Genomic DNA, 14,711 nt, shown 5'->3' with positions numbered 1-14,711 from the left:
CAACAATCATTTGCTATAATGTTAGTTATATAATTAAAATTATGCTTCCTCAAATCAATATCTTCTAGATTTTCATCAGGCAAGGGTGTTTGTTAATGAGATACTGAGATTTCCAGCTGTGGAGAGGGACTTCCTGGGACTTGGAGAGGTTTCATCCTGTAATGGGCTGACTTGCGCCACTCAGATACTCAGCATTAAATCACGAAAGAGAAGAGGAAACATAACAGTGAGGGAAAGAAACAGAGAAGCCAGGCTAAATGCATCATGGGTTTCCTCATTCGTTCTGTGGAGCAAAGTGAACAAGGGTGAAAATGATTGGCAATGCAGTTTGGGATGAGAGGCAGGTTCCTGGCAGTGGAGTTCCCGGCATCTTAGCAACTAAGGCTTTGGTGTCTTCGGTTTTTCTTAATTCTCTGTCATCCTACATAATAACGTTTTAAACCTTTCAGAAAATGGTTAGAAAAGTTATTAGACTTGGTAGCCTCTTATTAGGAGGGATTCTTTCATTAGACTCTGACAAAAAGGAGATTACCCTTATTTATGTGGGTTTAGTTTCAGATTAAAGCATATTTCTGTGACTTGTTTTTAGATTCTATCTGCTCTAGTTAATTTCTATTGTTACTACAAAACACTGAACAAAATCAATTTATGGAGGAGTTTATTTGGTCTACACTTCCACATTACCATGCATCATTGAGGAAAGCCAAGGCAGAGTCTCACGAAGTTCCTCAGGGAGTAACTGAAGCAAAAACCATGGAGGAAGGCTGCTTATTGGCTAGCCTCCTCTGGCTTGCTTGATCCCTTTCTAACATTGCCCAGACCCACCTGCCCTGGGGTGGTACCACCCATAGTGGTCTGGGGTCTTCCACATCAATCAGAGGTCTAGAAGTGTCCCACAGAGCACTCTAATGGAGGACATTTCTGGACTGAAGTACCCTTTCCCAGGAGACCCTACTTTGTGTCAAGTTGACAAAAAGTAACCAGTTCTTCATTTGTAAGTCTGTATAACTGATCTCTTAATTTCTCCCCATCCTCTAACACCAAGAACCAAATAAAGTTAAAAAGTCTACCTGGCTTGGAATCTTTAATTTGTATTTGTCAGATTTGAACAAAGACGATAATTTAACGCCACAGGGGAACTTGATGTAAATTCTCCACAAATCAAGTAGTGTGATGGATTATTCTTGTATTTCCCATGTTTGGATTTCTATCTAGATCTCCCCCCATTAAGTTGTTTTTATGGAAGTGGGTTCAAAGCACCATTATTTTGAAGTAGACTTCTCTATCCTTTTCCTATTGAGCTGAAGCCAGAGAGGTAAGTATTTCAGCTTTGCTCTAGACAGACCCAGGGCAGAGCGAGCCAGGAGCCCTGCCAGGAGTGGGCAGGCCAACCCCTGAGGGATGATTCTGATGCTGTTGGAAAAGCATGGTGGGCCACACTTAGGCTACAGCTACACCAGCAGCTGAAACCCAGGTATCCAGGGCAGAGATATCCCTATCAAGGTTGTGCATCTTCTTCCCCCTTCTCTCCCCCTGTATCGTCTTCCCTGCTCTCCCACACAAAGTCTCTCTCCCCACTTTCCCATTCACCCTTTCTCAGCACCCACCCTCTCCCTCTCTATAGCTGCCTCACTGGGTCCTTTTATAATTTCTTGATTTCTGCACTCTCTTTGGGTTCTAATACTCACATTTAAAGATTAGTATAAGTTTGATTTTCATCATATTTGATAAGTTTTAGGCCTGGAGGCCTCCCCACCGACACAGCAATCCAAATCAAACTGAATCAGGAAAAGCCCACGTTTTATGGGGAAAGCATTCCTGGGCGATTCCCCAGCCCCTCAGAGAGGAAACAGGCCAAGAGACCGGAAGAACCATGTGTCTGTTTTCTGGGATGCTACTCATATATTCTGTGGGAGTGGTCTTGAGCCTCTCTGGGGGATAAGCTGTGTTTGTAGCCCATTGTTATTGTTCTTGGTTACCTTCCTGAGCTAAAACAGAAGCCATGGCTTTCTCAGTTCGCTCCCTTATACAACTCAGTACTTTCTTATACAACTGCCTACTCCCGGATGGTACTGCCGAGATGGGCTGGGCCCTTCCACATCAGTTATTAATTAATAAAATGCCCCAGAGACATGCCTCCAGGCCAATCTGATGGAAGCAATTTCTAAGTTTAAGTTCTCTTCCCAGGTAACTCTAGCTGGTGGCAAATTGACCAACCAACCAACCAACCAACCACCACCAGCAACAATTAAAAAACTCACAGAGTTATAGCAATAGTGCTTTACTCAAAGGGACTGTTGAGAGTTAAGTGATAGTCTTTGTGAAACAAACAAACAAACAAACAAAAAAAAACAAACAAAAAAAAACAGCTTGATGGTTGTGAGACTGTATTTCCATGTGAATCGTGCTTTTAGCCACTTACGCTACCTTGAGAATAATTAGCATTATTTATTTTCCTATCTTTTTGTTGTTTGACAAAACATGGGTCCTCCCAAGGAAAGGCATTTAGACTGTCTCCGTGACACGAGCACAGAGGTGGAGTGTGTCTCTGATTTGTTTAGTTTGGAATTTTAAAGCTCCGTCAAGAATGAGGGTAAGCATGGTGATGGAACTACTAAGAAAATTGGAAAGAAACACTCAGTCTTGGAATGTGGCAGCCCTGTTTGATTTTAAATGTAGGTTAAATATTAATTTTTCTTAAAAAAAAAAAAAAAGTCCTCTTCCTCCTCTAGGAGGCCTCTTCCTTCTCACTCTCTGATGTTGACAGACTGTTGACTGGCCTTTCACACTAACTTGGTTGGAAGAAGGAAAAAAAAAAAAACTTCAGATGATCCTATTTGTGTAAGAAAAAAAAAAGTCTTCCAACAACTCCCGTGTCGCCAGCATCAACAGCAGCTGAACACGGGCTGGGTTGTTGCGCAGTGAGAATTATTCCTTTCATTTCAAAGGCATCAGATGTTTGGGGCAAGAAAAAGCCCTGGCTGGCTAAACACGATCAAAATAAACTAGTATCACATTTGCTTACGGAACGAGTTGAGTAAATCTCCCACTGAAGGCTGAGTACACTTTTTGTTCCTCCAGAAAGGTTTTATAAGGAGGGAGGTCAGCTCAAAAAAATCTAAGCTGATGTGAGAGCCCTAAGAAGCATTTGATGATCTTCTCTTTCCAAAATTCCTTTCTTCTGATGAAACCCTGCAGCAAGTGCGCCTGAGCTGTTGATGACTTATAAACAGAAGTCAAAGGGAATTTGAGCTTCTGTCAAGACCAATTCCAAATATAACAAAAAGGGAGATGATTGGATGTCTCTTCAAGGCTTTGGATGAGCTCTCTTGTGCTTTGGCTGTTGTTGGAAATTGCAAGGAACAGGGATGAAAAGTAAAGTTTCTGGCTTTCATTTGTTACCTATCTCAGCAGAAATGCCAACAGTTTGTATTTCCAGTAGCTCTTGTCTTAAACCATAGATTCATTCTTTCTCTCTTCTTCCTTCCTTCCTTCCTTCCTTCCTTCCTTCCTTCCTTCCTTCCTTCCTTCCTTTCTTTCTTTTTTCTCTCTTTTCTTTCCTTCATTTCTTTCACTTTCAAAAAGAAGCAGTTCATAAAAGTCCTGTCACCCAGTGTTCTGGGACACAGTATACACTGTATACTTTGCTAAGTGCAATTAAGCATCTTCTTCCTGCCACGCCTGTCCCTGTGCTGTGGGTCCCACTTCCTCATTTGTATATGAGAACTGGTCAAAGTTTGCAGTGCCAAATTACTGTCATAGGGTCCCTGAAGCTTAGCCGTGCACTAGATTCTTAAGGCTTTTTAGTCATTTCTTGTAGGAGATTTGTCCTATACCTTACAAGACACTCAGTGCCATCCTTTGCTTCTACCCCCTAGATACCCCTGAATCGATAATGAAAACTGTCTCCTTTGTCAACTGCACTTGGGTGGGCACATCGTTCCCGACTGAGAACTACTGGTTCTCAGTATCTTCACCGAGTATCAGAGTCCCCAGATGTGAGCGCAAACATGAAGGCCAGACTTGATTCCACTTCAAAATGCTATGGCCATTGCAGGTTTTTTTTTTTTGTTGTTGTTGTTGTTAATTTAGTCTTTGATAATACTATACAGTTCAAGAGTGGTTCTTTATGAGGAATTAGATAATAAAGCATGTGATTCTGCATCTGGAGTTCCATCATCAGCAAGGAAATTGATGGAAATTTGGGGTTCTGTCACAGATCTGATAAACCAGGAACCATGAAATGGGTTCCAAAACTTTTAATCCAACTCTAAAAGGCAAGTCAGATTGGGCTTGTTAGGGAAACATACATATCAGCGAGATAGCCCCAAATCCTATTACTCCAGAGTCTCATGAATATGCCCACACCACATGGAGCCCCACCTCACAGCCTTACTCCTCCACGTGAGACATCTTTAAAGACAGTATTCTCAACCTTGGTTTCAGAATAGAAACTCAGATAGACTTCGGCAAATCCCATTTGCTATGGGATGTCTTCCTGTATGCTGCGAATATGTGTTGCTCTGATTGCTTAATAAATAAAGCTGTATTGGCCTATGGCAAGGCAGCTTAGAGGCAGGCAGGAAATACAAGCAGATAGACAGGAACAGAAAGGCAGAGTCTGGGAGGAGCAAGACGCCAGCAGACCAGCAAAGCCGCAGAACACATAGCAAAACATAAATTATAGAAATGGATTAAGTTATAAGAGCTAGCTAACGAGAAACCTGCCATAGGCCATGCAATTGGTAATTAATATAAGCCTCTGAGTGATTATTTTGTAAGTGGCAGAGGGACCATGGAGCCAGGTGGGACTGGAGAAGCCTTCCTACTACATCCATTGATTAGGTCGTACACCATACCAATTAAATCAGAATCCCAGACCTTGGACCAGATAGAAATGCGTAAGTTCTTCAGGTCTTTCCAATGTTCCAGAAATCTGAGGTGCTTCCTAAGTGGACTATCTGTCCTTATGTAATGGTTGTGCACAAATACGATACACTGAAGGCTTCAAAGGCATGTCCCAGTTGGGAGCCAGCAGGTTGTTGGTGGGCTACTGACTGTAGGCTTTTGATGCTGTCCAGTGTCTTTTCTCCCACACTTCACCCTGTGCTGTCAGAAGGTTCAGCTCCTGTGGTACTAGAGCGCAGTGAACTCAACTTAGTATGGTCCACATTCTTATCTTGTATGAGAGTCCTGTGTTTTGTGTTCATCTCCTGCACAGCACTGTAAACTCCTAGAAATAAGGACTCTGGTGTAACCATCTCTTCTTTCCTCCAGTGCTCCAGCGGTAAGCACTAAAGATATTAATGTAGTGACACATATTCAGCGACACAGAAACATCTCTTGTGTAGAGTTGAGCTATGAAATAGCATCTTGGCATTTGGTCTGTATCCCAAACACTATTTTTAATTATGTGCCTCAAACCCTTCTCCAAGTGGATTGATGTACTTTAGACTCTGGCGTCTATCTGAACAGTTTGGTCACTAGGGGAAAAAGTCTATGCTAATTCTGGAGCACTGACCATTCATGGCAAGCTCCACACTGGAGTTTTGCCATCAGCAGAAAGAAACAACTCAGATTTATTAGAGGAGTTGGTGGAAAAATAATATGTATATGAATTAGTTTTCCTTAGAGTTATATAGCCAGGGCTGTTCACGGCCAAAGTGGCAAAACCCAACAAAAAGGACAAGGGAAATGACGTGACTCGCTACCTCCTTGCATAGTTGCCATTCCACGCAAAAGCTTTCTTTGGGAAATTCAGATGAGCTGGACCGTATATGTAATTCTTTCCCATTGGTCATCCTCCTAGTATCCCAGAGACTGGGATGATTCCCACAGACAATTCTTGACACACAGAACCCCTCCCAGGGAGCTGCAGGCTGGACTCCCACATCTAACACACTTTTTTTTTTCTCAGATTGTGGAGCCAAGGGGCAGAAAAGAGGAGAACACCTTGGCTATGAAGGTATTTATGACCCAGCAGAAGGGGAGGAGCAGGAAAGCCTCCAGCAAGCTCCCAGGACTCTGGCAGCTGTTTCTGTCAGCGTTCCCACTTCTAGACTGATGTTCATTGCTTGAGTCCCAGGGTAGTGAGTTTGTGAAACCGCCTCTTTGTTTAACTTAACTCTCACAATAGGGATTTATGTCCAAATATCACCGGACATGCTGGGCATTTGGCTGCTTTGGAAGAGGTAACTGAGGCTCAGCTGCACAGTCACACAGCTGGAAAACTGCCAGAGTCAGAATTTAAGTACCGCTTCACCTTCCTCCAGCGGTCACAGGAAACTCAGGGTTATTTATTGTCCTCACCATAGCACACTCTCCACATACAATGCAGGGACACATCCACACACACAGCCAAACTGAGAAGGCAAGAGAGAGGGAGACCCTGCCTTAGGGGAGGGCGGGAAACTTCCATCCCTGTGGCCCACAGTGAGGCCCGTCTTTTGCTTGTTCTTAGCCCTATAAACTTGGGCAGACCACTTTTCTCCTCAAACCTATTCAACTGGCCCGAGCCCCTCCCTCTCTCTGGTGCGTTCCACACAGTCTTCCTGTTGCATCTGTGGGTGAAGGACTGCATGCAAAGAGCAGACCTTCAGCAAACGACCGTGAGCCTCCCTCCCCCACGTGCAGAAGAGAAAGCAATTCCACCCTCCTCTGCCACCCACAAGGGACCGCACACCCAAAACTTGTCCCCAGGGTCTGCCTCTCGCGGTGCTAGCTAGCTCGCAGGCAGCCGGAGCGCGGCTCGCGGAGGCTCGGCCGCAGGAGGAGCGTGTGAGTTGGAGGCGTCCCTTTAAGAGCGGCCAGCTTGGCGAGCCTCCGCCTCCAGGACCGCAGCGCGCCGCCGGTCACCTGGGGCTGTCGGGCAGCAGGATCGCGGCGGGACCAGCGGGCTAGCCCGCGGAGCCGGAGCGGGGCTCGGACGCGAGGTGCGGCGGGGCAGGCACGGAGCAAGGCGGCTCCCCGCGCGGGTCCAGCGGAGGATGCGGGAGAGCACGTGGGTGTCGCTGCTGCTGCTGCCGCTGCTGCTGCTGCCCGCGCCTCTGTGGGGCGGCCCCCAGGACGGTCGCCGGGAGCCGGAGCCCGAGCCCGAGCCCGAGCCCGAGCGCGGCCCGCTGCAGCCCTACGACCTGCTCTACGCCAGCGGCGTGGCTGCCTACTACAGCGGCGACTACGAGCGTGCGGTGCGCGACCTGGAAGCCTCGCTGCGCAGCCACCGGCGCCTGCGAGACATCCGCACGCGCTGCGCCCGCCACTGCGCGGCGCGCCGCCCGCTGGCACCCCCCGGCGCCGGCCCGGGAGCCGAGCTGCCCTTTTTCCGAGCGCTGCTCGAGCGGGCGCGCTGCTCCCGCAGCTGCCAGAGCCAGCGCCTGGGCGGCCCCGCGTCCCGCCACCGCGTCAGCGAGGACGTGCGCAGCGACTTCCAGCGCAGAGTGCCCTACAACTACCTGCAGCGGGCCTACATCAAGGTACTGAGCGCGTGTGACACCCAAAGTCCGCGCGCCCCTTCCTAGGGTTGGCTCCCGGGCGTTGCTCTGCCCTCTAGCCAGCCTTTCGCAGGGACTCTCCGGTGCGTGAAAGTAGACGCCCAGGGACTAGACCGACTCGGGTAGATGATCCCCTTTGCTTTCTGTCTCCGCATCAACTTCACTCGGCAAAAGTGGGCTGGGCTGTAAGAGTGTATCAAAAGTGTCCTTCAACGCTATGGTCTGCCTAGATGCTAGAGTAAATTCCTAGACATAATCTGATCTTGATTTCCCTTTCCCTTTCCCCTGCCGTCCCTTCTGCTCTGCAGACTGAACCTGCTAAGTTTAACAAAGTTTTCTCAAGCTAAAAGGAAACATGGTCCTAAAACAGAAGTTATTCTTTTCAACTATAGAAGAGCACAGGAAAAAGGTGGAGGAAGTATGTTTGAGGCTATATGAGGCAATCTTATTGAAACTATGGAGGTTTTTGTGTGTGTGTGTGTGTGTGTGTGTGTGTGTGTGTGTGTGTGTGTGTGTTGGGGGGGTACTGCTTCAGGTTACTGGGGGTTCCTACCGTCCTGGGCTGCTCCACCTCAGGTGCCCAGTACTCTCTGGTTTTATTTGCATCTGTTTAACCTCCTCGAAGTTACTGTCAGGAGGGGTGCAATCTAACTGGCGTATTTCCCACCCCCACAATTTAAAAGACCTAACTGGACGCCTAGCAGACAAGATTTAGAATGATTTCCTCGCCCCCCACTTCCACTAACTGATGTTTCTCCAGTTCTTCCTACCTTGTGACTTTCTGGGTGGATATACTCATGTCTTTCCCACAGCGGTGGGAGGAGTTTAAAAAGTCACAACAGAGAACTAATCTCAGAGCTCCAGTGTGAGCAGTGCTGAAGTTCAGGAGTTGACTAGCCTGGGTCAAGAAATGAGGAGGCGGCCAGAATTCTCTCCAGGATTTGTGAATCGTCTGTTCTCCTGTGCTTTCCAATGGATTTGCTAAGGCATGCATTAAGTGTAACGTTGCTTTTTAAAAAGAGAGCGGCACAAATTTTCCTGTTCTTCCAGATATCAGTCAGTTCTGGGAGAGACTTCCCCCCCCCCCCACCCCAGTCAATTGCAAAAATATTCTAAGCTGTTCCCAGAGCAGAGTGTGGACGGTCCTGTAGTGTGGCCCATCTTTATGGTTCTCTGGGGAGTCTCAGGTGTGAGGGCAGATGGAGCCATTTTGTTGATGGTTCTGTAGTACACAGCAGACAGATTTTCTTTTCTCAGGAAGGAAAGGAAAAGAGAGGCGATGCATACTCACATAGGGTCTTCTGAAAATAAATGACCATGGAGTCAGTATTGCTGTTTCTGTAGTTATATATTTTCATATACTGGTAACATTTGTTTCTCATCCCCTGGTCCCTGGTCCCTGATTGGAGGTCAAGGAAGATGAAGCCACAAGCTTACAGCCTTCAAACTTTTGTAGTGACATTGATTCACATAATTGACAATTTCTGAAGAAGGAAATATTTGTACTGCTTTGCTAGTTAACACCTAAAGGATACATTATAATTCTTCTCTGTGCTCCATGGAAACTCTAGGGGAAAGCCTTGCCTTTGCTTCACACCACACACACACACACACACACACACACACACACACACACACACACACACCAGCACCACCATCACATAGACTAAATATAAAAGGCCATTCTTAGGCAGTAATAGATTTGGACTGTGGGATGTTCATTCAGGGGCAGGGTGACCAGCCTCTGTGTACTTGGATATAGTCATGGTGTCATGTATAACTGAACTGGCTATAGTCTATAAATCCAAATCTATGTGTAATTGAATTGCTTCTGAGGGCTGTGACCCAGTTTGTACTTAGAAGTCTAATCCTAGGCCAGATATAACTCTGAAGAACCGAAGACATCTCTGTGTTAAGGTAGCACAACCATTCTTAGCTAGAAGATAAACACTGTACTGGCTGTCAGGAGTAATATCCTCCTACATCCTGGATAATGAGCTGCTGATGGCCACAGATCCCTAATACTCACTCATGACTTGGATAGTTGGAGATGAGAATTGTAAACTCTGACCCCTTGTACTCCGATTTCTCTCTTGAGAGATAAAGATTAGGATGTTCAGAAAGGGAAAGGGACTTGCTCCTTGTCACCTGAGTGCTGACAGTTTAGCATGATTCGGTGAAGTGAACCCAGGACCTAGAGTCAGTCTGGGCTCTGAGGTTAGCAGACTCCAGACTGTGCTGTACCCACAGTCCCTGGATAGTGCTGGGCTCCGTAGAATACTGTACTAGCAGGGATTACAGGGAAGCCAGATTTGGACAGCTCCAGGGATGAGCAGGTCCTTGTTCCCTGAAGTCACAGGTACTTCTCTTTAGTCCTGCTGTATTCAATCTTCTCAGAAGCCTGACATGGGGGAAATCGTCTCAACAGTTAGGTGGTGGTAGCTCTACAGAGGCATAGTTTGTGTGTGTATATGCAAAGGCAGGGTAAGACTCCTCCTAACTTTTTAAAAATCTCTCTTTTGTGAGATATAATTTACCAATCATAGCCTGAACCCTAAGATACAGCCATTAATGGGAATTTATTGTGAGAGTGTATAGTGGTTTCTCTTTGCTACTGTATGAAGCCTAAATAATTTAACCCAGCATCCTCTCTCTGTCCCTTCCCCTATATGGTTCTGTTTCCACATGTCTGACACTTTGGATCTTAGCCTTGCCATTCCTTCCAAACTTGAAGGACCTGGAATAAGAACAGATTGGAGATTCAAATCTGTTGTAGACTACCCCAGCTTTCTATCTCCACATTTACAAGGTGGGGAAATACTTGACTACCCACTTGGTTCAAGTTTAGTTTAAGACAGACTTGGTGGGGGGGTGACTCTTAACAAACATTACAAGTGCGATTATTTGTATTGCTATTGTGGAAATAAGGAGTTCCCCTTCCTTACATGCTGAAATCATCGCTGTCCTAACACCGAGAGAGACTTTTGTGAGGCTCCCCATGTGCTGCCATAGCTCCCAGCACAGAACTTTCCTCTTTTGTCTCTTTAGTTTATTTTAAAGTATTCAAGTGTTTGTGTGTGTGTGTGTGTGTGTGTGTGTGTGTGTGTGTGTGTGTGAATACTTCTGTGAGCTCCCAGCAATCAAGAGCCACCAGTTTCTTTTGTACCTCTCAAAGAAGGGATTCCTAGGCAAGGACGTTTACAAGCCACGTGATTCCATCAGCCTTTGGTGCATGAAAATGTGACTGAACAGTAGACATTTATGGTCAAGAGGTCTGAGTGGGTCATCAGCAATCCTATTGGCTCTTCAACAAGATGGGTCAGCATCAATGCTCAGTATCCATTTGTTGTGTGGATACTAGCTCAGCTCTAGGATGTGGAATGCTGAGAGATATTTCTGTGTGGGTGAAGGGTGGTTTACCACATTCACTGTTTTCCTGCATGTCACTTAGGGTGAATTCTTGCTGTTTTGTACTTAGGAGTTCTGGGTGTTGTGGTTGCAAACCCCCTTCCCACTCTATCCACTTAGTTGGTTTGATTCCCCCCACCCCTCTTTCAAATCTGTCTTTAGCTTTTATCACTTAAAGCTGTGCTTCAGAAAATCCTCGACCCACTGTACTTACTTTATGAACATCTATGGCTTTTTAAACAGATGTAAGAGAGATTTTCCTTTCTTATTTGTGTCCTGAATCACCCAGAATGGTTTTCTGCATCTTTTTCTTCCACTGTAAAAAGAACCAGCAACAAACCTGTGCTGTTGTTTATTTCGTTACTTAGAACAAGCTTGCTCTTGCATGCTTTATCCTCGAATTGATGCTTTGTGAAATCTGACCTGTTTTCCTTCCTTGGATTAAGTGAAGGAGGGGGTGGCGCATTAACTTAGGCAATTCTGCTCCACCTCCAATCATCTTCTTATCTCTTTATCTGGACCATAATCTATTTGTGATTTATAGAGAATTAAAAAAAAAAGTCAGCTCAAGTTATTTCCTCACTCCAGTTCTGCTTAATAGCTACATTGTCTTTTTGGACTGAGTACCTTCCTTGAAAGAGAATTGAAAGCCAGAAAGGATTGCTACGTATGGCTCTTGGTTCAGAAGAAAACCTTGTCCTGACTTGACATTTTGATCTTTTTTTCAAGGGTTTATAGAATATGCACATTCATCCTTCGCTTATTTTAAGAGGCACGTTTTTATCTTCTTGAACTACTACTCTGAAATATTAGCTACTCTTCAGAAAGTGAGTCCCCCCACCTCTAAAAAGCCCTTCTTTTTTTCCCTTGAATCATCAGTGTGTCACTCTTCCATATCCTACGTTGCATTCCTTAGGAAGGAAGCTTGTGAAATTCATTGTGTAGCCAGTTGCTAGGTCCTGCATAGACATTCCAGTTGTTTCCACCTCAGACTCAGGCATCGGAAGTCTGCCCAGCTCTTCCCAGTCCATTCTTGTAACTCCTGTGTGTCCCAGGGGCTGACAGAAGAGGTAACAGTATGATTCTAGAAATTCAATCCAGCAAAACCAGGGATGCTGAATACAGGAACTAAGATGCGTTGGCCTGGAGGACTCCAAAGACCACGAAGGATTCTAGCCCTGTCACTTAACAAACAATACCACTAGCCCTAGGTTGGTAAAACAAATAAGGGCTGCCATTGGAGTTGGGGTCTAGAATACAGGCCTCCTACCCTCTAGTCCTGCTTGATTTCAAGCTCTACATAAAGGCCATAGTGCTGTCCTGTGGCCTTCTGGGGAATCCGTGGTGCCATGAGATTGGCTCTGTTGCTTTCAGAGGCAGAGCAGAGGGAAAGCAAACCTTCCTAGGCTTCCCACTGCTTCCGTTTTCATTCACGCGGTGCATAATTCATCCAGCCAACCGTCACAGTTGTCTGGTGGAAAATTTTGCATTTCTCATTAGGAGCAACAATTCTTTTTTTTTTTTTTTTCCATTCCTCGTTCTTCCATAATTCTTTTTTCTGCCTTTTAATTCATTCCTCCTTTCCTGCTGTCTGACTTCCTAACTAATTTCTACCAGGTCTGTCCATCACTTGCCAAATGGATGATCCAGAGGCAGTTTTTCACGGGGCGTGCTGGGCGTGTGGGACCTTTAGTGTTGAGTGCCACAGAGGACTGCAGAATGTTGTGGGAAAGAGGCTGTGTCTGCTTGAAGTCTGTTCTGACGAACTGTGCTGTACCTTCTCTACACTTTCCTCAACCCTCTCTGTGTTGTCTTCCTGTTGGTCCACAGGATTAAAGCACTTCTGAAAGGGGAAGGGGAGTTCTTGCAGGAAGAGGCTAAAACAAACCAAACTAGACAAGTGGGCAAGGTCAGATTTCTGGCTGAAATGAAATGAAAAGCACAGAGCCTCTTCCTAGCGAGGTGCACAGTTTGAGCATCTCCTGTGAGCTTCCTATTACTCCGTGTTCCCCCATGTGTTAGACTTTAGCACAGACTGGAGAAGATGTTCTCCTGATCCGCATCTCTCTGCAGCTCCTCCTGTCACACTCATGGAACGCTGTGCACCAGCCAACGTTTCCACAGAGGAGAAAATGAAGTGGGACAGAGGACACGGCTGCTCGGAGTGACTGCAGTTAAATAGAGGAGCCGAGAGGAGAACCGAAGGACACGGAGTCCCCTGCTCCCTTCTTTGTTATATATTGCCCTGACCATTGTTGATAAGGCCCATGTTCACACAGGGTCCCAGTCTTCACATCGGCTACTTAAGACTTAAATGGAAAATGGCACATTTATAATACAAGTGTAGAGCACCAACGGTGATAGAAATGAGAGGATTATTTTTGTACTGTTCCTACGTGTTCTATTTAGGATAAGGAAAGTAACTCAATGCTAGGGCCAGTCATCATGTCTATGAGCATGACTCTGTCCCTCTGTCAGAGCTTTTGTGACTGAAGTGGCTGCACCCTCTGAGACAAAGGCTACTGAGGACACTGTTGACACTCAGAGTTCCCGTGTTGGGTGGAGTCCCATTCAAAGGGCTTTTCCTGACCTTTTATGACTTTGTGAAAGGTCACCAGAGAGGGAAAGTCACCTCCCAGTGCTGAGCGGGAAGAACTAGGTGTCATGGAAGAAATCATGATCATTTCTAGAGTGCTAGTCTCCAAGGAGCCATTTTGGATTGAAGCGGCCGCAGGAACTCTGCATAAATATGAAGGAGAGCCCTTTGGCTGAACAGAAGCAGGTGGCCCTCCTCCACACCAGTCTTCTCCTCGGCTTTCCGCAGTGGTACCCTGCCACATTCATGGTGCATCAGAGCTTCAGCGATCCCATTTTACAAACAGAAAATAAATCCCCCAAAGAGATGGCAGCTGCACAGATCAGTGCAGACATTTGATGGGAAGGTTAAAACCCAAGGTCTCAGACCCCCATGGCCGTGACCATGACCTTGGCATTGATGCTGTTTACAGGACACACACTGAAGAGACAGATTGCCTAAAATCACTGCAGCAAAAGACGTAGCAGTTGATGACATAATCTGGTCTAGCGGGAGTCCCTAAAAATAAAAGCCATGGTCTCTTGATGCAGTAATACTGCTTATGTTGCTATTCAGCCTGTTTCTGGGGAAGACTCCCCAGTACCACCTGGGTCAATGCTGTTCCCTGTTGAGTGAAGCAAGGAAATCTTTCCTGGAAGAGAAAGGGGGGAATAAGGGCCAGAAAAGGAAAGAGCCAAGACGTCAGAATTTCCAGAAGTCCGGGCTATCATCATGAATCTGCTGGAATTCATCATCTGAAAAGGATTGATGCAGGTTTTGTGAAAGTGACAGGACCCTCCTGGGGATTACAGGAGACTCTGAAAGGGGCTGGATAAAGGGAAAAGGTACGGTAAACAAATGAGTTCCAAACGGAGAAGCATATGGAAGTTAATTGAACCAATCATATTGTTCTTGCTTGAATGCTAAATATTTAGCTTGAACTCTGCCAAGATCAATAGTCTTGCATGTTAAAAATCAACACGTAGTTAAGAATCCAGGCACAGAGAATTCCTCCAGATTTGTCTGTTTGTAAAAATCATCTCAAATTATGCTATCAAAAGATGAATCCATACAAATTATTTATCCCACTGAAGCAAGACGTGCTTCTTAGTGTTTTAATAATCTTGGATTATTCTCAGATGGCATTTGCAAATGGCATCAGGGACAAAGACTTTCACAGTCATTTGAGTTCTATAGGACAGCTAATGGGAGTTAATTAAGCAATGGGACTAAGGTTG

The 14,711-nt window shown here is 45.8% G+C and overlaps 1 protein-coding gene across 1 annotated transcript in view; it reads left to right on the top strand.

Annotated features, from left to right (window-relative positions):
• The first annotated feature begins 6,863 nt into the window (after positions 1-6,863).
• The window catches only part of P3h2 (prolyl 3-hydroxylase 2), a 152,261-nt gene continuing 144,413 nt past the window's right edge, over positions 6,864-14,711 (top strand). Inside the window, exon 1 of the mRNA XM_036203770.1 lies at positions 6,864-7,472. Within this exon, the coding sequence (XP_036059663.1) occupies positions 6,987-7,472 (486 nt within the window). The 5' untranslated portion in view covers positions 6,864-6,986. The remainder of the gene's footprint in view (positions 7,473-14,711) is intronic.

Source organism: Onychomys torridus, chromosome 12, assembly GCF_903995425.1.
Source record: "Onychomys torridus chromosome 12, mOncTor1.1, whole genome shotgun sequence".
In the NCBI taxonomy this organism is placed as follows: Eukaryota; Metazoa; Chordata; class Mammalia; order Rodentia; family Cricetidae; genus Onychomys; species Onychomys torridus.
Note: the sequence above shows the minus strand (reverse complement) of the source record. Positions and strands in the feature narration are given on the sequence as shown.